This window comes from Psammomys obesus, unplaced genomic scaffold (assembly GCF_907164565.1).
Source record: "Psammomys obesus unplaced genomic scaffold, mPsaObe1.curated_primary_1811, whole genome shotgun sequence".
Classification (NCBI taxonomy): Eukaryota; Metazoa; Chordata; class Mammalia; order Rodentia; family Muridae; genus Psammomys; species Psammomys obesus.
Window position 1 is genome coordinate 8252787 of NW_026591918.1, and position 25237 is coordinate 8278023.

Below are 25237 nucleotides of genomic sequence, written 5' to 3' on the forward strand. Positions count from 1 at the left end.
AGGAAGGAAGGAAGGAAGGAAGGAAGGAAGGAAGGAAGGAAGGAAGGAAGGGCAAGGGAAGGGAGGAAGGAAGGGCAAGGGAAGGGAGGAAGGAAGGGCAAGGGAAGGGAAGGACGGAAAGAAGGAAGGATGGATTTGGAGGTCTCAATATGCTGCTGTTTCAGAGGGAGGCTGTGGCAAGGGTCCCTTTTGGATACTCATTTCCAACCTTCACACAAAAGCTACATGACTACTTCTGACTAGATGTCCCGCTTGGAGGAGGGTAAGGTAGACCTTCTTGCAACCCCACCTTTTCCTCTTGCAGCTTGTAGCAGCTGTCACCCTGCCAATTCCCTGGGTGGGGAGGAGAGAGCCAGTAGCTCCATTCTGCTTTGTAATCACAAATGGCACAGGTTCTACAGTTGATGGAAAACCTAGTCCTGAATAATGGCAGTCAATGCAGTCCGGACTCCTGGAGTCAGTTTGCTGGGCAGGTACCTGACAATCTGCCATTTGAGCCAGTGGCCATCTGCCATGGTAGTTGTGTTCTTCAACAAGGGGAGTGTGGAGCCTCTGCACAGGGGTGCTGCGGTGGAGCTAGGTCTGAGTGGGTAGGTGCTGCTCTTTGGAAAGTGCAGTTAATTAACACAGTTCTATTTCTTGATTGACCTTGAAGATAATATTCATAGTCCTATTATAATTATGCTTGTATCAAAACAATTTAATTTCAACCCTTTATTTTCTTGTTTCAGCTTTTCTATACTGCTGTTCTGGTGCTCTGCTATGTGATTTATTTAATAAAGTTACTGCATTCCCCAGAGTCAACCAAACAACTGACTCTTCCTGTCTCCAAAATAGCACAACTGCTACCCAGTATTTCAAGAAGCAGAGTGAGTAATGCATTTTGCCTCTTATTTTATTCACCGATGATGGTTATCCTTGAGGTAAAGAAACTGCAACTGGCTTGTTGTTATATAGGAAAGATAGTTTTACAGATTGTATTTATTGAGTGCTTGCCTCATACTAAGTCAGGATTTCCAGATCTTAGTGCTAGTGACTTTTGGGTAAGACACGCTTCCTTGTAGGGACTGTTTTATGCACTGTAGGATGTTTGGCATCCCTAGCCTTATGATTTGAGGAGGACTTCCCCCAACCAATGTAGCACTTAGCTACATTGCTACATCTCCCGACATTGCTACAGTTCCCCAGAAGCCAAACTACTTCCAGCAGAGAAAAACCATGCTGGGCCCTATAAATGCTTCATGTACCTCATCCAGTGCTTATAACCCCGAAAGGCTAACATTTTCATTCTTAGTATATTGCGGTTGAGAAGCTAAGGCTGAGCAAATAAGTACCTGTCCAAGATGAGGGTGGAGCAAAGGTAGGAGCCCACAGGGGATCGAGTACCCACGTTTTACTCTGTCTGTCTTTTCCTCAGTCTCTTTCTTGGATTGACCTCTGGCAGAGACAGTCCAGAAATCTGAGAATTCAGGGATAATTCCCAATGGTTAGATTTTTGTTGTCCTTTTTTAACCTTTTTGAGACAAAGTCTTGCTATTTATCCCATACTAGCCTCAAGCTATCAATCCTCCTGCCTCAGCCTCCTAAGTGTTGGTATGAAAAATAGGAAAGATATGTCTGGCTCATAGTTTCTTGTTTTTGTTTGTTGTTATTTTTTAAATCTTGGTGTGAGGCCAGCGTTTCACATGGGAATGAAGCATAGCCTTGCTCTACTCAACACTTTCACTCTCAAGCTTCTTGCCTTGCATTTCTGAGCTCTTACAGGGTCACCGGCTGCTGGCTATCCTGCAGCCAGAGTATCTCAAGGCACAATTACACCACACAGCCTTTGCTCAGATACTCTCCATTGCTCCTTGTCAAGCACATGCCTTTTTCTCAGCATTGTTTGTTGGTTTTTAGTAGAAAGGTATCCAGTGGACTTCCAGAAGGTTGCCAAATTATGTGGGGATAGTGTCTCAGCATTTCATGTATGGAATCCTGTTTTTTTTTGTTTGTTTGTTTGTTTTTTGTTTTGTTTTGTTTTAAAAATGTATACAATGTTCTGCCTGTACATACGCCTGCACACCAGAAAAGGGCACCAGATCATATTATGGATGGTTGTGAGCTGCCATGTGGCTGCTGGGAACTGAACTCAGGACCTTTGGAAGAGCAAGCCATCTATCTCTCCAGCCCTGTTACACAGCTTTTTAAGAAGGTCCAGATATTGTGTGTCGGAGCCAGGTGCATTCTCAGTTGTTGGCAAGGAGTGTTCCCTTGGCTCTCAGGACCTTAATCAGGGATGATTTTGGCTACTATTGTGTCTCATCTGTGGGTAGAAATGGACTCCAGATTAGAAGAGTTTCTCTTCCACCTGTAGTATTGGGACAGATGCCGCAATCCTGAAATGTTTGTCTCCATGCTTGGGGTGATTCAGGACAGATAGCCAGGAGCAGACATTTCTAGGCCTCAGAAAGTTTTCTGTAGGTTTGGGAGGCAACAGGATGGATCTGAAGCCTGTGAACTCTGGTCTTTTGTTTGGTTGGTTTGGGGGCTTTGTTTGGTTGTTTGGTTGGATGGTTTTGGTTTTTTGAGAGGAGTCTTGTTCTTTTGGTTGGACTCATGCTGAACTCTTGGCCTCAAATGTTCTTGGGACCAGACATTCGACCACAAAGTCTTTATTTTTAATGTGAAACTCTTGGCTTATTTGAAAACTTCAGGAGCTCTGTGAAGCTATTTGAACACTGAAAAGAGCTATTTATGATGAGCATGATAGCATAGGCCTGTAATCCTGGCTATGCAAGGAGCTGAGGAGAAGGAGTGAGATTCAAGGAATGCCTAGGCTATATAGCTGTTTGGGACAGCCCAGGCAGCTCAGTGAGACCGTCTCAAAGTTTAAAAAGAGGAAAAAGGCTGAGAATATAGTCTAGTATTTGTAAGGCTCTGGGTTCAGTCCCAGGGAGTGCCAAAAAAAAAAAAAAAGGATGCGAGAGAGAGGAGGGGAGGGAAGGAAAGAGCAGTTACTGTAGACTAACAGGGGTTTTTGTGCTTCCTCTTCTCAAGCCTTCATCTTCTGCGAGTTAATGCTGTTGTCCCCATTTTACAGATGAGAGGCCTGGTGTCCAGAGGAGTTCAATGACTCCAGATAGCTTATTTTGGGTCCACTTCCTTATAATTGCTTCCTGTGGACCAGCTTTTGTCTGTGTGGTTAGCCAGTCTTCCAAAAGAATTGGGCTGATTGCCCATGTTAGTTTTTTATTTACCTAAAGATTGGGAAGTTCCAGGTAGAAAAACTACTCAGGCTTATTATTTTTAAAGGGGCAAAGAGAGGAAGGAGCCTTAGATATAGTGGTGTGTGCTTTTAATCCTGAGACTTGGGAGGCAGGTGGATCTCTGTAAGCTCAAAGCCAGCCTGGTCTGCATCATGAGTCCCTTTCTCAAAAGCATCAACAAAACAAATAACAAGAAGAGAAAAGTCTGCATTCAACTCTCCCACGAGCGGTATGCCTGCATGCCTCCTTGGAACAGCTTTCTGCACCAGGCTTCTGGGTAACACTATTCTTATAATTACATGCAAAATCAACTGAACCAAACTCTGAGGTTTCCTTTCCTAGTCTTCTAGAATGCCAGTTTCTTTATAGGTATTCATTTAGATATAGAATAAGCTAAAGGTACCTCAAATGATGATCACCACTTTTTTTTCCTTTTTTCTTTTCTTTTTCTTTTTTTCCAAGACAGGGTTTCTCTGTGTAGCCTTAGCTGTCCTGGACTCACTTTGTAGATCAGGCTGGCCTGGAACTCACAGCGATCTGCCTGCCTCTGCCTCCCTGAGTGCTGGGATAAAAGGCGCACGCCATCACACCCAACTATGATCACCACTTTTCATATTCTTTGGCATGTCTGAATAACCTGAAAAGGCTGTCTGCAGCCTGAGGCCATGTTGAGTGTGCTGTGGTAGAGAGCTCCGATACACACTCAGCCAACCCCACTGCAAGATTGTATGCATTTAGTGTCCTCAGAGCAGAAGCTCAGGGTGGATGGAGAATTCTGTGTGGGAGCATTCAGGAAGGCTTCCTGGAGGAAGCTGCTTTTGAGCCAGAACTTAACATGGGTGGGCAGATATGTGTGGTAATGTTTAGGACCATGGGGTGAGGGGAAAAGATATGCTCAAGCCTGTCCTGTGCCCTCATTGGGTTGGGATTGAGAATGTGGGGATAATTGGAGTGCTTGAGTGGACCAAACAGGGAGAGTGAAAGAAGTAGAGGGTGGCTAGAGATTCTGAGGAGAGGTGAACATGGCGTGCTGGGCTGGCAGCAAGTACCAATAACTTCAGTAGAGTACAGGTTGAGCTTTGTTTGGGGGAAGTGGAGCTTACTAAAGGTTTTCTTTTTAAAATTAATTTTATTCAACAATTTTCTACACATACAATACTTTACTGACCAGGCTTACTCTCTTCCAGCCTCCCACTACCCCGTCTATCCTGCCATTTCCTACAAACCTCTTTTTCATTTCATGACTGAAACGGCCATGTTCTCAATCTCAACCCTGAATGCTCCCAGATGGAATTCTCTGTCCACCTGAGCTTCTGTTCCGAGAACACTAAATGCACACAGTCTCACAGTGGGGTTGGCTGAGCATATTTTGGAGCTCTCCACCACACATACAGCACGGCCTCACACTGAAGACATGCTTGCTGTGGTGAACTTGCAGCTTTTCATTTCATCTTGTGACCCGCTGAGTTTAGCCAAGGCCTTCTGTGTGGCCATGGGTCTGGAGCTATCAGTTGTAACCAGGAGGGCTCAGCATTGGGTATATGTGAAGACAATGGTCTTCTCACAGAATCTTTTTTTTTTTTTTGAAGCAGGGTCTGTTGTAACCCAGGCTCGCCTCTAACTGTGCAGCTGAGGGTGCCCTTGAACTTGTGAGTCTCTTGTCCCTACTTCTTGAGTGCTGGGTTACAGGCACAGGCTGTCACACCCGTCTGAAAGGTTTCTTGGTGGTGCTAGGTGGAGGAGCTTCATAGCATCTTGTTTTTCTCTCATTCAGTCCTCTATGGGTTCCATCAAATAGGACTTTTTCTCTCTTTTTGTGATAGGGTCTCACTATATAGCCGGCCATAAGCTCTTAGTGCGTCCTCCCTCAGAACTGGGATGTTGTTATCACAGGTGTGTGCCTCCATGCCTAGCTAATCTTAATAAGAGATAAGGTAGAACTTATCTCATTTTGTAGATGACAAAACCAAGGCCTAACAAAGTTAACTATTTTGCCCAAGGCCTTTGGGCTAAGTCAAGAAGCAATTTAAATCCTAAGCACTAAGCTTGATGCCAAAGCCTAAACCTACAGTGAAGACGGTAGGCTAGAGCAAAAGTTTTAGCCTCAGTGGGAGGCTATGGCAATATTCCAGATAGGAAATGACAGGGACAGTCATGAGATAGATAAAAGTGGGAGGCAGGGCAAGTCTAGGGCAGTCAATGGCCTCTAAGAACTGGGATAGGAAGAGAAAGGGGAAAGGAGAGTGCGAATGAGGTGATGGAGGCGATGGGCCTCTGGCCTCCCAGTGGCTTATGAGTGTGGGAGGGACATAGCTGGTCATCCTGAGCCTGAAGAGTTTGGAAAGGGAAGAATGACTCAGCAGGATGAGCCTGATTCTGGTCCTAGGCCTTTCATGCAGCTACTACCCATCACCTTTCGCCTTCCAAGCCTCAGTGTGTCTATGAACACAACTGGGCTGTAGAATATCTGCTTAGGAGAATTAGGGAAGTTCATGCCTGTCTCAGACCAGAGCGCGATAGTACCAACCCAGCTGTGTCAAATAGTCTCCTTCACCATCCCAAGTGAAGATCTGTTCTGAAGAGAAAGGTACAAGTACCCTCTTTCCTACTACTAAGTGGCCGGGGAAACCAAGCCTCAGAGTGGACTTCCTGCCAGTGTGTCCTTAATGAACACTTCAGCTGTAGTAAGCAGTGTGGCCACTCCTTCTGATCACAGCCCATCTGCACTGAAGGCATTAGAAGAAAGATGTCCCTGAGCACAAGCACATTCTTCCATTCCCAGGGGATTACTCTGCCAAGGACTTTCTCTTTCGAAAACTAGATCATTTGCTCAAACACACTTACTGCTTACTGGCAAGCAGGCTTCAACAAGAGCATCATGAGGTCTGGCATAGTGACACATACCTCCAATCCTAGCATTTGAGAGGGTGAGGAGGGAGGATGGCTGCAAGTTTTTGAGGCCAGCCTAGACACACACACACACACACACACACACACACACACACACACACACACGACGCAAGATCTCTGTTGCTCAAGCTTCAGCCTTTCATTTCCTTTGAAAAAAGCACAGCTTTTTTCAAAGCACAGACAGCACAGACCCCTCAGAGAAATACTGTTGTGCCAGGACAGGGGCAGTGTGAGAGATGTGTGCCCTTGCTTCCTCAGAGCTGACCATGAGCAGACTCTGTCTGAGAGTTAGTGGTCCACAGTGCCCTCTTCTGGTGTTGTCTAGCAGCTTTTGTTCTGAAGAAAAGAGATGGTTGGACAGTGTTAAACATCTTGAGGCTCAATTCCTTCTGCCTGGGAAAGGCCTTCAGGACTAGAGACACCTTGGCATCTGCTCAGAGTTCATTAATACCCTCAGGGCAGCACAGTTTGGGAGGACTCAGGCCTGTGCTCTTCTTGCCTAAAGGAAAAGGGGAGAAGAATCAGGGCTGAAAGGAGCCCTACTTTCTCAGAGGTATTCTAGGATTGCCCTGTCTAAATCGGTCATCTAGCCTGAGCTACAGGTGACTGTAGGGTAGTTTGCAATAGTGTGCACTGAGGGGACAGTAAGTTTAGAACACATCCTGCAATATAAAGGTTAGAGTGAAAACAATGTGAGGTGTTACTGTGTTTCTTTATATTCAGCACATGGCAAAAGAGTACTATTTTGAGTTTAGGTATATTAAAACTGGGAAGCAGGATGGGATGGTGTGACTGTAGTCCCTGCACTTGGTAAGTGGGTGCAGGAGGATCAGGGGTTTAGTGTCATCTCAATTTGGCTTCATATTGAGTTCAAGGCTACATGGGCCACCTAAGACCCTACCTTTAAAGAAATGGGTCTAGCTCATTTGTTAGAGTTTTTGCTTAACCTCCAGCATCACATAAACCAGGTATGGTGGTGTGGGACTGTGATCCTAGCGCTTGGGAAGTGGAGGCAAGAGAACAGAGAGTCCAAAGTCACATTTAGCCAATGAGATAGCTCAGTTGATAAAGTTGCTCTTCTCAAACAAACTTGGTAACCTGACTTCAAACCCTGGAATCTATGGAAATGTAGGAGAAAAAGTGTCCCCTGCCTACCACAGGTGCACTATGGCATGCATGCCCACCTACACATATTATGTGCATACCCACACACGTTTTCTTTTGTTTTAATGAGCTAGGTATGATGTTGATTATATGTAATCTCTGTAGCACTCAGGAAGCTGAGGCAGGAGGATCATAAATAAGGCCAGCCTGGGTTACATAATGTAATAGCCAATACTGATTTTCAACCCAACAGGAACCAGAATTATATAGAAAAGGAACCTTTGGGCATGGCTGTGAAGAAGTTTGTAGGGTAGGTGAATTGGGGTGGGAGGCCCACCCTCTGTGTGTGCAGAACCATCCGGGAGTTGGCATTTGGACTCAATGAAAAGGAGAGAGGAGCTGAGCTAGGGATTCCTTGTTTCCTGCCTCTTGACCGTGATACAGTGTAAGCAGCTGCCTCTCACCCCGTCCCTCCCTTCCCCTCCACGATGGGCTGTGCCCTGGACCTGGGAGCCAAAAAAGCCTGCCTTCTTTAAGTGGCTCTTGAAAGTATTTTGATATAGCACTGAGAAAAATAACTGATCCACCTCGTAAACTTAAGATTATCTTGCTATGTAGCTAGATAATGTGAAAAACAAAGCAAAATGATTCTACTTGTTTCTTTTTCCTGTTTTCTGTGGCTGCAGAAAACTTAGCGTTATATTTCTGTGGAGTAGCATCGTTCTAGCCTTAACCTCTGAGAATCTAGGATGCCTGTGTGACAGTGAGTCCCCACTGGGAACTGAGGGAAGTAGTTGCCCATCGTCCACTTTGTAGTCAGTTTCTGGCTTCGTGGCCACCCGTTTTGTGAGTTTCTCTGCCCTGTTTGAGTGTTTTCTTCTGACCTTCCTTGTCCTTATGAGGTAGCAGTTGAGGCTCCTGAAGGTTTCAGAAAACCCATAGGTAAAGTTAGAGTTCTGTTGTTGCTGTTATTGTTTCAGTCTGTTGTTTCCTTTGTCAAACCAGTTCTGAGTAGGTTACCTAACCTGGGAAGGTTGAGTTTCTTTTGGAACATGTGAGCACTCCTGTGTCAAGGGCCCTAAGTGGCTGAACATAGCACTAATGTAAGGATTACAAGGAGTGGAGTTTGTTCTTTAGCTTCATATGCATATATATATATACATACATATATATACATATATATATGTATATATATATATATATAAAACTGAATATGAACTGTGCTTTAGATGTGGTCAGTGTACCGTCTGGGCCTCAGTAGTGTCCAAAGGGATAGCAACGATCCTTTAGGGTTCTTTGTGGATGATTTAGGAATATCCAAAACTTTGCCTTCCAATTTTGGAAGTCAGCTTTCTGTTATTATAATAAATACCTGGAATAAATAGTAATGAAAGGTTGGTGTAGTTTTAGTTTTGTTTAGAGGCAAGGTCTTACTCTAGTTCAGCAGGCCTCAGACTCACTGTAGCCTAGAATGGTCTTGAAAGAGGTCAGACCTCCATTCTGCCTCCCGAGTGCTGGGATTACAGGAGCCCAAACTTCTAATTGTTTGTTTGTTTGAGGTTTGTTTGTTTTGAAATAGGGCCTAGAATTCCCTTTATAGCTCAGGTTGGCCTTGAACTCAGAATATTTTTGCTTCAACCTTGTGAGTACTGAGATTACAAAATGCCCATCCAATTTCCATCCATGATCCTGGTGCTTTGGGCTCATGTCAAGGCAGCACATGTGGCAGAAGTACATGGCTGAGCTTAAACAGTCTCCCTCCTATCTGGGAAGGGAAAGGAGAGAAGGGACTGGCGTCCCATGGTACCCTCCAGAGCATACCCTTAGTGGCCCAAGCCCTTCTCACTGGGCACCACTGAAAGGCTCTGCCACCTTCAGGTCTGATCCCCCTGAGGACCAGGTTTTTAATTCATGGCCTTCAGAACCATTCAAGATTCAAGTTATAGCTGCCATATAAATTGTTTTCTGCTGCTTTTTGGATATCTTCTGTGTTCTTAATACTGATTAAAGATTCAGTGTGAACTAGTCTGGTTGGGCCTTATAGGCTCTCAGGTAGTACTTAGATTTGAAGTGCTGGAAATTCTGTTTTATGTTTTGTTTTTCTTTTAGGCATTTGTCAATTGGAAAGAGGCTAAATTGACTTGGAGTTTTTTCAAACAGTCTTTCTTGAAACAGATTTTGACAGAAGGTGAGTAAAGTAAAAGGTCATGATGAGCAGCCGGAAGCTCATAGAAGAAGCAAAGGATGTCACAGGATGGCTGACTCCAGAGCACTTGTCTGGGGCCCCTTGGCGGAGGATCCTTAGAAATATGCTTGCTTCATTTTGTTTTAAATAAAGACAGGGAACCAATAGCTATTTAACTTTATATTTTACTTAAGTTGTCTTCTTTAAATCTCTCCATGGCTTTACAAAAGATTTTATCTTCCTCTGTTTAGGGATGAGGAATCTAAGTCTTAGTTAGTCAGCTTTCTGTTACTGTGGCAGGGTCCCTGAGATGATCAACCTAAAAGGAAGAAAGGCTTACTGTGGCCCACAGTTTTAGCTCACGGCTACTGAGACTTGTTGCTTGGGCCCAAGGTAAGGCTGTATATCGTGGTGCTAGTGTATGGCAGAGGAGACAGTTAGGAAACAGACATGAAGGGACAGACTTTAAATGTACCTTTCAATGGTATGCTCCAGGGACCTACCTTTCTCCCTCCCAGCCTATTTCTTGAGGGTTCCAGTAGCACCATGGACTGGGTTTAAAGTTTAAACATGTGGGACTTGGAGGAACACTTCAGCACTCAAACTGCAGCAAAACCTAATTGGAAAAGTCCATATTAAATCATTTAATAAATCTATTATAAAAGTGTTATATCAATGATAGGAAACAAATTAAAGAAAAACATATAATCTCATTATCCTATCCTAACTTTTTCTATGTTTCAACCCTTTAAGAACTGTCTTTCTTGTGTGTGGCAGTGAGAATGTATCTTCACTCTGCCCTCAAGTTTTCTGGACACAATGTCGGGTGCTAAGAACAAAGACGGAGAAATAACAGGCTTCAAGAAGCTCCTTCTCTCATTCTGATGGGAGGTGCTCAGCGTGTTGTGGGGCTGTGCCTGGAGATATAACTTAGTAAGCACAAGCTCCTTGAGGTCCCCTCATCTCCTAGAGCTCTGGTAGGACACCAAAGAGGAAAGGAGATATGGATGTCTGAAAAGGGTCTCTTGCCCCAAGGGAGCTTGTAGAATGTGAAGGAGAGCCATGTCCTGCCAGAAAACAGGGAGAGGCCTGAACAGGTACAGACTGAACCAGAACTACAGAAGGGCAAAATGCAGGAAGGCAGGGATAACTCCAGATGACAGTGTGAAGGGGGTGAAGCTGGAGAAAGTTAAGCCCAAAAGATAGGTGGGAGTTAGCATATAAGAAGCTTCAAAAGCCCGGTACAGTGCCACACACCTGTAATCCCAGCACTCTGGGAAGCAGAGGCAGGTAGATCTTTGTGACCTAGAGGCCAGCCTAGTCTACAAGCAATTCTAGGATAACCAAGGCCACACAGAGAAACCCTGTCTCGAAACAACAACAACAAAAAAAAAAAAAAAAAAAAAAGAAAGAAAAAAGAAAGGAAGAAGAAGCCTCTCAGATTTAGAATATAGGAGCCTGGACTTTTGGCAAATACTAATGAGCTATTTGAAGGTGTGAACTCAGGGATTAATAGGGGACTATATAGTTGTCTCTTGGTATCAGGTTTTGGTTACTGGCCAATCTCAGATGTACTAAAAACTAAGGACACTCAAGACCTGTGTATAAAATGTGTATTTTTTGCATATAACTTAAATGTGCCCTTCTTTATGCTTTAGTGTACCTAGTGCAATGCAAATGCTATATAAAGCTACGTTATACTATATTATTTGGGGAATAATAATAATAGTAAAGCTGTACATGTTCAGTCATGTTCATTTCAGGTGCATTTTTTGGAATGTTTTTTGTTTACAGTTAGATGAGTCATTAGAATCACAAACCCTCAGATACAGAGGCTGACTGTGTTTACATAAAGCTAGAACTGTTTGAACTTAGGGAAAGTCAGAGAAGCACAGAGATAGAAACCTGACAGGACTCACAGGGGTCCCTGCTGCACACAGTTGTCTTTACAGGGAGACAGATCAGAAAGGAGTCTTGAGAGAAGAGGGAACCTGGCCTTGTAATGCTTTTCTTTTGGAGTTGCCAGTTGATGAGAAGTGTTCTGTGGGACTGTGGCTGTCTTGTCATGGCCAGGGTGTTTCATTTGTGGAAAAGAAAATTCAAGGCAGGCATGGTGGCGCTTGCCTTTAATCCCAGGTAGAGGCAAGTGGATCTCTGAGCTTGAGAGCAGCCTGATCTCCCAGGACAGCCGGGACTATACAGAGAAATCCTGTCTCAGAGAGAGAGGGAGGCTTCCCTTAAGACTTGGAAGTCATTTTCGCTATTAACATTTGAGCAATCTCCCCATATTTTATTGTTAATAGGCTGTTTTTGAAATATTTTTTTTCCTGTTCTTAATGTGTCTTCAAGATTTTGTCAATAAAGACCTCAGCGCTTTCTAAACTGTTGTTGTGAGATGGTGTGAAATCAGTGTTAGGACACTGAACTGATCTTTAATTGGTTATCTGATGTTTCTCTGAGAGCACTTGTCAACTGGACCTGGACATGGTGGCACACACCTATAACCCCGGCACCCCATTGGAAACAAACATATGTCATAGAGAAAAGGAAAGAAGAAATGAATGTTGCATTTGAAATGCTAATTACTTTGCTTTTCTTTTATAGGCGAGCGGTATGTGATGACATTTTTGAATGTATTGAACTTTGGCGATCAGGGTAAGATGTAAGTCTGTAGTGTTTTAATTAAAGATGGATACCATTAATAAATACTAGGACTTTGATGATACCCTGTCATGTGAGTTTAGTGTCAGTCTTGTTGGGAATCTCACTCTCTAGCTTTCTACAGATCTCTGGTACCCATTTTGAGAGGTGGGGCTCTAGAAGAGAAGAGACAATAGCTCATCATCAGGTCACAAAGATCTGCTCCCAGTCAGTGTGCTTGGATAAGTCTTTTAGGGTTTGTTTTCTTTTTATTTTTCAATGTGATACCAGAGTCAGGGAAATAAAAGTAGCAAAAGAGAAAAAAGAGGCGGAAATCTAGAAGGAAGCATCACATCAAACTGATAAGAATCAGTTTCACATTGACGACATTTTTAAAAGACTAATGACAGAAGACCTCTGTCTTGACTATATTAATGGCAGGATCGTGCTTGAATATGGTACAAGTTTTGCAAGACGTTACTGTTTGGTACATAGATCTACCATTTCTTCAATGACAGTGTGAATCTATAACTTATCTCAAGATTTACGAGCTCTGGCTGGGGCAGCAGCTTGGTTATAGTGTTCCTGGTGTGTACATGAAGCTGAGCTCAATGCCCAGCCGCACAGAAAATGGGTATGTGGTGCACACCTGCAACTCCAGCATCTGGGAGGTGGAGAGGGGGTCAGAAGTTTAAGTCTTTCTTGACTACGTGGAGAGTTCCAGGCCAGCCTGGCCTACATGAGACCCTATAGCCAAAAGAAAAAAAAGGTTAAAAAAATTAAATGTTAAATTGGAAAAAGAATTTTCATATAGTGCTGTGAAAATTAAGAACTGATGTGATCATTGTTTCTCCCTTTCTGCTTTGCAGGTGTATATGACATAGTGAATAATCTTGGGTCCCTTGTGGCCAGGCTAATTTTCCAGCCAATAGAGGAGAGTTTTTATATTTTCTTTGCTAAGGTGCTAGAGAGGGAAAAGGATGCCACACTTCAGAAGCAGGTAAGGTTGGTTCTCATGTCATCTCTCAGGTGAATGGAAAGAGATGTGGGGTGGTCCTTTTCCTTCAGTTTGATCTGATGCTTCCTTCTACATTTCCCTCTTGTCTTTTTTTTTTTTTTTTTGGATAAGGCTCTTGTATCCCTCGGTGCTTTGAATTCCCTTTGTAGCCAAGGTTAAACCTTGGAATTCTTGATTCTCCTGCCTCCACTTACTAAGCAGTGGCGTTAAAGGCATGTGCCATCACACCGGCTCCTCCTTCTGCCACGTTCTTACTGTCAGCAGGACCCAGAGCCTACCTTTCCTTTCCTCCTGCCTGTCCTTTGTGTCTCATCCCTTTGTCCTCCTGTGTGACCTTACTCTTGGCTTAATGAATTAATTCTTGGGGTTTTGTTTTGTTTGTTTTTTTCTGAGACGGTCTTGTGTTGCCAAGGATGGCTTTGATCTGAGCCTCCTGCTTCAGTTTCCATGTGTTGGGGTTTCAGATGTGTGTCCCCACAAGCAGCTTATGCAGTGTGTGGGATCAACCTCAGGGCCTTATGCATGCTAGGCAGGCACTCTCCTAGCTGAACTAGATCTCAGCCCTATGACCACTGAAAATCCTGACTGACTTTTAGAAGATTTTTAACCCTATGAGTGCACATGTGGAGACCAGAACAAGGCGTCAGGTGTCTTCTGTATTTTCTTTGCCTTCTGCCTTGAGACCGGTCTCTTACTGAACCAGAAACCGCCATTTTTACTAAGCTGGCTGGCTAGCAAGCTCTTGGGATCTGCCCATCTCCTATTCCTTATGTGCTGCAGGCACATGAAGCCATGCCTGGCTTATTTTTAAAAAAATGTTTGTAACACAGGTGCTGAGGATTTGAACTTAGGTCCTCAGGCCCTCATGCTTGCAGAGCAAACACTCTTATCTGAGGAGCCTTCCCCATTACCCCCTCTGACTTATTTTGCAATGAAAAACAATCTAGGCCTACTGCTTACATGTCTTAGAAGATACTTACAAGCTGCTATTTATGTTCAATATCTGAAAGTAAGATCTGGTTCTCAGTTTGACTTAGGAACATTTTTTCCTACGTGTACATTGACAGTGACATCAGTCAGAAGTAGGACAGATCTGGCATTTTCTTCAGCATCACTGGAAATTATCTCAAATGAGTTGAAAACAGACACACACACACACACACACACACACACACACACACACACACACACATACACATACACACACATCCACCCACCCGCCACCTAAGGAGACTCGACTTACTTCTTCTTTTGCTTGCCCTTGCTGGAACAGCAGGCTGTCAAACAGTGTGGTTTGGGAAGCAGGCCTGCATGAGGTGCTCTTCAGCTCAGATTCAGCTGACTTCCTTCCCTTTCCCCTGGCCCAGGAGGATGTTGCCATGGCTGCTGCGGTTTTGGAGTCCCTCCTCAAGCTGGCCTTGCTGACTGGCCTGACCATCACTATTTTTGGCTTTGCCTATTCTCAGCTGGCTCTGGACATCTATGGAGGAGCCATGCTTAGTTCAGGATCCGGTATGTGCTAGACTTTGGAAGGGGTTTGTTCTGATTTCTAAAGAAAAATAGAAGTGGCTCGTGAAATTCAGGCCATATACACCCATGGTTGACCTCTGTGCCACTGTGGGGAGAATTTCTGAATAGCTGTGCCCTTGGGCTATTCACTCACTCAGACTGTACAGTCAGTACGCAGCCAGGGCTCACACCAGGGCGGTCTGTTCATGCTCACTTGAAGACGTGATGAGTCCTTGCTGTTGGCTTTCCTCTTACCCTAAGATGTATTTTGCCAGGTGCTTACCTGTGTTTCCTCTAAGTGAGGAGGAAAACAGAGAGCAGGCTTTGAGTCTCTTGTAAATCTCAGTGTGTGATAAGTAAAAGCCATGGAAAGATAATCCAGGGCCCTTTGCCCAGTATAAAAATGCATATTTTAATCTACTGGCTCTTGGTTTGGGAGGAGGAAAGCATGGGCTGTATCTATCACTGAAACACCTGGTACCCAGGCTGCCAAGACTCTCACTGCACCTGGTAGTCCTTGGGTGTTTCACCCATTTCAAAATGTGTTGGGCTCTCGACTGACCATCCATTTGCAGTTTCTATCCTGCAATGAGCAGAGATGTCTTCACTTTCTCAGCTCACTAGACAAGAACCTGGATAATTCTCTGCTACCCCATCTCACTATAAAGGGCTCTGTCAGGAGTTTTACACTTCCGTGTTTCAGTTGCTACAGTGGGGCCCATTTGGTACTGGCAGAAAGGGACCATGTTCCTACACCATAGCAAAGGTGGTTGAATTTGAAGAAACACTTACTATGAAGCCTATGGTATGATTTGTGCCTTCCTGGGGAATGTGCTGTAAGCAGTACATTTCCATCAGGCAACTGCTGGAGGCCTCATTAGGAAGTTTATATGCAGAGACTGGGGAGCTAACTGTTTCATACCAGCTCTTTCCCCTTTGAAAGCAGTCTCCAAGAGACAGAGTCTGCTTTAACACAACCACAAGATGTTGCCTAAGAGGGGCTGTCCAGCCATTATCATGCTCATCTGGTTGAGTAATTAATCATAGAGATATAAATTAGCTGCCATTATTTTGTTGCCTCTGCCTCCCAAATGCTGGGATTAAAGGCATGTGCCACCACAGCCGGCTCATTGCCTTCTACTTTTGACCCAGCTCCACTGCACCAAACCCAGCACTCTCTGGGTAGCGTCAGCCCCGTGCACACATTGCCTGCTGGGTTTCCCTCTGATACCATTCTCTCTCTCTTTTTTAAAAAACTATTTATTTATTTTTACTTTCTGGGCAGTGATGTTTTGCCTGCATGTATGTCTGTGTGAGAGTGTTGCAGTCGTTGTGAGCTGCCATGTGGGTGCTGGGAATCGAGTCCTCGGGTACTCTAGAGGAGCAGTCAGTGCTTTATACACTGAGCCATCTCTCCAGCCCTGGCACCATCCTCTCCTTGCTCCAACTTGTCCAGAGGAGTTTCTTGTGCCAAGAAGCATTCATACCACTCTCTTCCCAGCCCATTCTAACAATTTTTCCTTATCACTTAAGTATTTCACAAAATTCGGCTTTTCCTAGAAAGGATTCTTTAATTAAGCAGAAAAGAGTGTCGCGTCTTCATTGTTTGGCCTTATCACTTTATTTATTTGTTTATACGTGCACATATTGGTTTATTTAGGAATTGAATTCGGGGCTCTGCAGGTATTAAGCAAACACTCTTACCACTCTCAGCCCAAGTTTTGTTAATTTTGGTTTTTGTTTTTTTTTTTGTTTGTATGTGTGTGTTTGCACGTGTGTGTGTGTGTGTGTGTGTGTGTGTGTGTGTGTGTGTGTGTGTGTGAGAGAGAGAGAGATGGATGCTGGAGGCAGAGGCAGACCATCTCTGAGTTCAAGGCAATTTCCAGGACAGCCACGGATACATAGAAACCTTGTCTAAAACAAATAAATAAAATTTCAGGTCAGTGAAATTATACAGCATGTATACTTTTGTGTCTTTTTGGTCTAAAGGTTTTGACATTTGTTCATACATGGATTCGGTTTTTCTTTTCTTTTTTTGTTTGCTTGTTTGTGTGTTTGTTTTTAGACACGATATTACGTTGTATCCTTGACTAGCTTGGAACTCAACTATGCGCATTTCTGTTGGATGGATCCTAGGATGTAATTGCTGGGTCATAGTTTGAACAGGCATTTGTTTAATTAGAAATTGCTCATTTAGGGAGCATGGTGTTGCATGCTTGAAATTCTAATACCCAGGAGGTAGAGGCAGAAAGATCATCTTTGACTACATCCATGGCTACATGAGACTCTGTCCCCCTAAAACAAAATGACAGCAACAAAAAGAAAGAAAGAAAAAGAAACTACTTGTTAATTGGCAAGATTACTTTGCTCATATCTCTTTTTTTTTTTTTTAGAAATATTTATTTTTTATGTATATGAGTGTTCTATCTGCATTTACATCTGCCAGAAGAAGAAATCAGTTCACATTATAGATGGTTGTGAGCCACCATGTGGTTGCTGGGAATTGAACTCATGACCTTTGGAAGAGCAGACAGTGCTCTTAACCACTGAGCCATCTCTTCAGCCCCTGAAGACAGTGCTCTTAACCACTGAGCCATCTCTCCAGCCCCTGCTCATCTCTTTTTTATAATAGCCTCTGAAAAGAGAGGAATCAATTCCTTGGTCTAGTCTCTGATCTATAATTTTTAGAAATGACCATTTATTTATTTATTTGTTTGTTTGTTTATTTATGCCATTTATTTATTTGTGTGTGTGTGTGTGTGTGTGTGTGTGTGTGTGTGTGTGTGTGTGTACACGTACAGTTACCATGTGTGTAGGAGTCCGGACAGCTTGCAGGAGTGGGTTCTCTTCTTCCATTATGTGGGTCACAGGGATCAAATTTAGGTCATCAGTCTTGGCAGCAAACACCCTTTCTTACTAAGCCATCGCACTGGCCTTGCTCAACAAACTAAAAGTTCATTGCTGGGGGCTGGAGAGATGGTTCAGTGGTTGGGAGCATTGGCTGCTCTTTCAGAGGACCCCATTCAGTTCCCAGCACCCACATGTCAGCTCATGGGTGTCTGTAACTCTAGTTTCAGAGGATCTGGCCCCCTCTCACAGACAACATGCAGGCAAAACATCAATGTACATAAAAATAAATAAATCTTAAAAAAAAATCATTGCTGGTTATAATACCGTATCACTTTATTTCAGGAAAAAGTACCACTAGGGGCTTTGGCTCTCACTGGGAATTGTGAAGGTTCTGTCTTGGGAGTTTGCTGCTTGTCCTGGGCCCTGGGATAGTCCCAAAGGGGGTTTTCAACCTGCTCAGTTGAGATTTCTTTATACACAGGGCCACTGATGTCTTCAGGGCTCAAACTAGCAAGTGTCACCTCTGTGCTGACGGCCAGATAAGCTTAGGTGTTTAGCAAGAGACCTGTGCCTTTATTCCTCACTGTCCTTTTGATTTTCCTGAGTATTGTATTCAGTGCCCTGGGATACTGGGCATCCTGGAGTAGGCATGTGCTCGCCCATTGCTACCATCAGGGCCCATGACCTAGTTCTCTGAACATGTGGTAGAGCTAATGGTTACAGCCCATTTTGACTCTGGAATCTCTGTGGATCATTTCCTTGTAGGTCCCTTGTTGATGCGTGCCTATTGTCTCTATGTCCTCCTGCTTGCTATCAACGGGGTGACTGAGTGTTTCACATTTGCTGCCATGAGTAAAGAGGAGGTTGACAGGTGGGTAACCTAGAAAGTACACCTTTGCTGGGCCATGGTGCCACATGCCTTTAATCCCAGCACTTGGGAGGCAGAGGCAGGTGGATCTCTGTGAGTTTGAGGCCAGCCTGGTGTACAGAGTGATTCCAGGACAGCCAGGATTACACACAGAACAACCCTTGTCTTGAGCATTTAAAAAAAGAAAAAGAAATTTTTAACTATGGACCATGGCCTTTGGCCGAAGTGAAGTAACTTGATAATCTTTTTCTTTCCATTCTGAGCATGGATTTATCCACACTTTTCCCAGAGGCCACATTAGATCCCTAGTGTGGTACCTCTCCAAGACCACATTGCCCTGACCCAGTTGATCTAGTGATTCCCACAGTGGGACTAGAAGCCCAGTCCTCTGCTTCCTTTACTGGAGGATGGGGGCATCATTCAGGAAGAGTCGTATTTATTCAAATGTGCAGTCAACCTTCGGAAAAGCTGGTTTCCAGTGTACTGCATCCCTCTTCAGATCGCTAAGAACAGGCCTCAACTCCAAGAGGTTACTTGGTTACTTTTCTTAGGGCCTAGAGAGATTGCTCAGCAGTTAAAAGCATTGGATGGTCTTTAAGAGAACCAGGTTCTCCAAGAATCCCAAGAACTCTGTGACATCTTTCCTAAGAAGAAGACTCAAAGTCAGGTATGTATTTTAACACAAGTTTTTATTATCTCCTAGCTCCAGATTGGGACTCGTGCCCTGAAACCTTCACCAGTAGTTTTAACACTGGTTGTGCTTCAAAGTCATCTGTGGAGATAGTTAGACTTAGAGTTCCTTTTTTTCTTTTTTTTTCCATGTGGATTTTTTAAAGATTTATTTATTTATTATGTATATAATGTTCTGTCTTCATGTGTGCTTGCAGGCTAGAAGAGGGCACCAGATCTCATTATAGATGGTTGTGAGCCGCCATGTGGCTGCTGGGAATTGAACTCAGGACCTCTGGAAGAGCAGACAGTGCTCTTAACCTCTGAGTCATCTCTCCAGCCCAGAATTAGAGTTTCTTGTTCGCCCTACTTTTACTACTCTCTCCATCATATCTGTATAGTCAGTCAGTAGGCCCTTTGAGCATATGTGTATATTTTTAAATCTCCTTCATTATTTTGATGTGAAATAGCCTAATACCTTTGGTCCATACCTAAGGTCACCCACTTTTTATATCCTAAATACCAAAAATATTAGTATCTTAAGATGTCACTGTAAGAAGAGAAGGATGTAATGATAATGGAGAGAGAATGGAAAGGGTGGGTGATGAGGTGAGTGGCCCTTCTATGCGCTCTCCCTTGTGTGTGTACATTCATGTGCACGCATATGTGTGTTTCTTACTGTGCACTCTGATAAAGCAAGTTTTTGTAGTGCCATAACCTTGGTCAGTCTAAAGACCCAGGCATTTGGGAACATAGCAGCTTTCTTCTGATGTGCAGTCAGATACAATTCTCATTGAACAGACAGTTGTGTTCTTTCTTTTTACCTCTGATGTTCAGAGCCTGGGTAGTGGCCTCAGAGGCTACTTAGTTACTTAACTCAGTGGACACAGCTTAGGGACCTACAGGGTTTAACCCTCAGCAACTGTACATTTGTAGAGTACCTGCTGTGAAGTAGGCAGAATCTGGATGCTGGGGAATTTGGTTCATGGCTATACCACAGCCTTTTTGAGAACTATGGCAGTAATTTTATGGTGCCAAGACTCAGTTAATTAATCTGTAGATTACGGAAGATGGGTGTTTGAAATGAAAAGTGAAAGAAGTAGCATAACCACTCAGCTCCATAGTGCAAAGAGCACTACGGATGTAGAGAGCCCAGGAAGTCTGTGCAAGTGTCTGGGAAACATCAGGGAGTGTCTAGGCTTTGCTCAGTGTACATAACTCATTCCGGAGGCCTTTCGCTTGCTTTGAGGAAGGCTCACTATCCATAAGCATCATTTCCCAAGGAAAGCAGGGTGAGGTCCTGAAGCAGTGGGCTGGTGGGAGGATGGAGTTACCTTAGTCCTTGGGTGGGTTCTCAGCCTCACTGTGCTGTTCATGTCTCTGTTGAAAAGCTTAGGCTTCACAGCATAGGAGTTGTGTATATTGATTGATTGCCAATGTCCCTAGCACTTCCCACAGCCTTTTGCGGAGTTGGTGTTATTACCCAGGTCACATTCATTGGAGACTTCAGCTCAACAGGATTTTTGTTTTGATTACAAAGTATCATCTAAAAAATTGTTATCCTAGGAAGTATAAATAATTTGAATTGTGTGTATTCTGTTTAGGAGTCAGGAGAAAGTCACATTTTCATGTTAAGTAAGTAGCATTCAGTGTTATAAAAATCTAGGTTATGGCTGGGCAGCACAGCCAACCTTAGCTCTTGGGAGGCTGAGGCAGGAAGATTATGAGTTCAAGGCCTGAGGGTTGCAGATGTTGTTCAGCTAAGAATGCTTGCTTAGCCTGTGCAAGCTTAGCTGGATTTAATTCTGAGCATGTCAAATGGAAAGAGAGAGACAGACCTAGTTAGACATTGAGAGATTCCTGAAGGCCAGCCAGCCTGATATATACATATATATATATATATATATATTTTTTTTTTTTTTTTTCAAGTTAGAGTTGCTAGGCTACACTTTTTGTCTCAAATAATAACAACAACAAACGAGAGCTGAGTCAGATATTGTAGTTTAGGTCTATAATTCTAGCATTCAGGATGTTCAGAGTTAGCCTAGGCTACAAAGCAACACCTAGTATCTAAAAGAAAAGAAAAAGCACCCATAGGCAAAGGAATTTGTCTCCCATATATAAGGCACTGGGTTTAACCTAGCATAAGAACTATAATAAAAAAAACATCCCTGCCCACATCACACATAAAAACACTGTATTGTGGGAACTCATCTGCAATAATGTGAACTCAGAGAGCTTTCTGTGAGTGGATATGGCCATTTTTTATTTTATTTTATTTTATTTTATTTTATTTTATTTTATTTTTATTTTATTTTGGAATATTCTTGTCTTAGGGCAAGATACTCACCTCCCCACTTTGCTTGTCTCCCCAGGTACAATTTTACTATGCTGGCACTGTCTTCCTCATTTTTGGTCTTATCCTACCTCCTGACCAGCTGGTGTGGCAGTGTAGGCTTCATCTTGGCCAACTGCTTTAACATGGGCATTCGGATCACACAAAGCCTTTACTTCATCCATCACTACTTCCAAGTGAGCCCCCACAGGCCCCTGGCTGGCCTGCGTCTGTCCCCAGTTCTTCTCGGGGTGTTTGCCCTCAGTGGTGGGATTACTAGTGTCTCGGAGGTAAGATTCCATGCAGCCTTCACACCTCTTGCTTCTGCAGGCTGTCCACTGTTCTTCCCCCAGACGTCCCGCACCCACCCGGCCTGAACAGACTGGTCAATGTTTACCTCTCATCTTCTCCAGACCTATAGGCTAGTATAGGATAGTACCTATAAGAGAGTGTATGTGTTCATTTAGGAGGCAGGAGAAAGTCGCATTTTCATGTTGACTAAGTAGTATTCAGTGTTCCAAAACCCTGGGTTATGGCTGTGTGTAAGCCTGTCGGGTAGTACTAGTAACCCCTGGCCTCATCACCCTGCCTTTCTTCTGACTTAGAAGCCGGATGATGGGACTGCAGAGATGGCGCAGTGAATAAGAGCCCTTACTGCCTATCCTGAGGCCCCAGGTTCAGTTCCTAGCACCCACATAGTACTCCCAACCACCTGTAACTTGAGTTCTAGGGAGTCCAATGCCTTCTCAAAGCATAGAACACACGTACAGTGTGCATATGCACATGCACATGCACATAAATCTTAAGAGAAAGCCAGAAGAGGATTTCTTTCCCTGGTGTGTCTGGCAGTGACACTGGTTTCTTTCCACAGGCATTGCTGTGCTGTGAGAAGGGATGGCTGGCTAGGCTGGCACACATTGCTGTGGGGACCATCTGCTTAGGAGTGACCCTTGGGACAGTGTTCCTCACAGAGACCAAGCTGATCCACTTTCTCAGGACGCAGTTGGGTGGATCCAGACTCAGTGACAAAATGAGATGACTTTGATGATACTTTGACATTTTGTACTGGACCAGCATGGCGTGGTTCTTGGACATGTGTTGCTGTGCAAAGCCCTGCTGTGGAGTGGCGAGGTCAGAGAAGAGGCGTCATCCAGTCCAAGGCCTCCAGCCACGAGGCGAGGGAAGACCGAAAGTCCTTTCTGTTAATGAATGGATTCCCTTTTAGTGTGATTGACCTTTGAAGTTATATTTTTTAACAAACTCTGTCTTAGATATTAATAGTTAACATCATTTGGCCAAGGAAAAGCAATGTTGACATTCCCCTGCCACAAGAATAGTTATTCTCTTCTATGAAAGAAGTAAGGAGCCCCTGAGGTTACATACCAAACAAGAACAAAGTATGGCCGAAGAATTGTGGCTTTCAGCCAGGTTGTGGGGGCTTATGCCTTTGATGCCTTTAGACACTTGGGAGTCTAAGGCAGGCAGATCTCCAAGTTCTAGGCTGGCCTGGTCTACAGAGTGAGTTTCAGGACAGCCAGGGCTACATAGAGAAACCCTGTCTTAAAAAACAACCCAAAAAGAAAAGGAAGAAAAATCATGACTTTCCCTGTTGTCAGTGCTGTGGTTTTAGTTATTTAGTTATTAGAGAAGAAAAATGCTACTCACTGAGAAATATTTCTGGACTAATGTTTGCAGTCCTAGGGATTGAACTCAGGGTTTCATGAATGTTAAGCAAGCACTCTAACACTGAGCTATACCCGTATCCCAGGAGATACAGATCACATTCCCCAAAAGGCATGCTGTATCCCTCAGAGCAGCTCATCCCAGAAGAGGTGTTCAGGATTTCTTTACTGTCGAGTGTCTGAAACTGCCTGATGGCTTTAGATCTAGCCTCTTAAAAGAGGGATCTCTGAAAGGAAGTATGGCTACTTCGTCCCTTAAGGGGCTGCTGCTTTCCATCTTTCTTTAGTTTTGCCGTGGAAGTCACACAGGTAATATCCACAATCACATAGCTATCACTTTTTATCCTTAGACTATAAAAGGACATGTTGCATATGGCAAGAATCAGAGTCAACCCCTCTTAACTACCCCATTATTTCCAGTGCTGGTCAGTACAACTCTATTCCATCCCAGAGCAAGAGTGGCAGGCCCAGAGGTGGGGCCTCCAGGCTACCTCATAAGCCAGGCTTCCTGCACCCTGCATGATGCTCTCGCACAGGAGATCATCAGCCTTTCTTTGGGTTGTAAAGTAGTTTTCTTTTTCCCTTTTAATTCCCCTTTCGACATGGTTGTCCTTTGGTCCTGTATGCACACTTTATCTTGACTGTCAATAGTCAATAATCCTCTGCCACAATGTCCCCAAATCTTCCATACTTGCCTCTAGAGAACCAACAAGAACAATTAGTAGGTGCATTAAAGAACGTGTACTTGGGCCAGGTGTGATAGCACACATCCTCAATCCCATCATTCACACTTAGGAAGCAGAAATACATGGATCTCTAAGTTCAAGACCAGCCTGGTCTACAGAGTGAGTTTAAGGCCAGCCTAGTCTACATAGTGATGTTCTGTCAAAATGAAAAAGAAAGCAAAGACAAATATATATGTATATATTTACCTTTTTTTTTTTTTATTTTCCTTAAAAAAAAAAATGTGTGTGTGTGATTTGTGTATGTGTACAGGTGTGGGCACTCATGTGTTATGAGGCACGGATGGAAGTCAGAGGACAACTTTTAGGAGTTAGATTTCTCCTACTCTGAGATCCAGGAGTTGAAGTCAGCTTCACAGACTTGTGTGGCAAGCTTTTTGTTTGTTTGTTTTCAAGAGAGGTTTTCTCTGTGTAGCCTTGGCTGTCCTGGAGCTTTGTAGACCAGGCTGGCCTCGAACTCACAGAGATCTGCCTGCCTCTACCTCCCTGAGTGCTGAGATTACAGGTGTGTGCCAACATGTGTGGCAAGCTTTTTAATTTGGTGAGACGTATTGCTAGCCCCAAGTGTATCATTTAAAACCATTTGCCTAGAGTTAATACCAGGACGCCCAAACCTCATGAGTCAGTAGCATATTAAGACTGGGCCCCAGTCCCCTTGACATGTTTTTTGTTCTTCTGTGGTACTGAGGAGCTATGCAAGTGCTCTAACACTGAGCAACACCTCCATACCTTTACAAGAGTCTCGTTAAATCCTCTGATTGGCCTTAAACTTGTGTTCCTCCTCTCTCCTGAGTGCCTGGAATAGGGCACGGGGCTAGTGTGCCTGGCTACCTGGATGTGTTTTTATCTGTTCAGAGGCTTTTCTGCATGTATTCGGGGCAGCATTTAAATGTAAGGTGCCCTGGGTAACTAGAGGTCCTCTTAAAGTATAGCTTCAGTTGTGTTTTATGGGGCTGTGTCAGGCTAGCTCAGAAAAATGAGTAGCTCCATGTAGTGGGGAGCACACAGACAGTTCGTATCTTCTTGCTGTCCCATGAGCACACAGGAATGGGCGGACATCAGGTCTCAGGACTACTCCATCGCTTCCGTAGAACCCTGCCAGTACATTGCCCACTTAATCCCCCTAGAATGTGGTCCTTAGACTGCCTTCTCCAGAGAGTCCTGGACTCAAGATCTTCAGAAATGCAAGTTCCTGGGTCTACTCCACACCTTCAGAGTCTGGTTCAGGGCAGAGCTCAAGGATGAGCTTTTCAGCAAACCTACATGACTATGGTGCTGCCCAGCTCAGTCCAGCCTGTCATCCTCTGTATAGCAGGCCAGAAGGGCCAGTCGTGCCTACACCCACAGTTCTCTGTTTCCTGCTCCTGGCATCAGCAGCCTGTGACTTCCGAGTCTAGGGAGCAGAACCACAAGATTCTTATTCCTGGGTAGAGAGAGAATCTCTGCAGTTGGCTGCAGGCTCCTTTTCTCTGCTCA

The 25237-nt window shown here is 44.0% G+C and overlaps 1 protein-coding gene across 1 annotated transcript in view; it reads left to right on the plus strand.

Moving 5' to 3' along the window:
* Window positions 1-23933, plus strand: part of Rft1 (RFT1 homolog) — a 35686-nt gene extending 11753 nt beyond the window's left edge. Inside the window, exons 6-13 of the mRNA XM_055612413.1 lie at window positions 732-869; window positions 9372-9450; window positions 12052-12102; window positions 12957-13087; window positions 14473-14617; window positions 18230-18335; window positions 21377-21626; window positions 22208-23933. Of these exons, the coding sequence (XP_055468388.1) occupies window positions 732-869; window positions 9372-9450; window positions 12052-12102; window positions 12957-13087; window positions 14473-14617; window positions 18230-18335; window positions 21377-21626; window positions 22208-22375 (1068 nt within the window). The 3' untranslated portion in view covers window positions 22376-23933. The remainder of the gene's footprint in view (window positions 1-731; window positions 870-9371; window positions 9451-12051; window positions 12103-12956; window positions 13088-14472; window positions 14618-18229; window positions 18336-21376; window positions 21627-22207) is intronic.
* Window positions 23934-25237: the final 1304 nt, after the last annotated feature.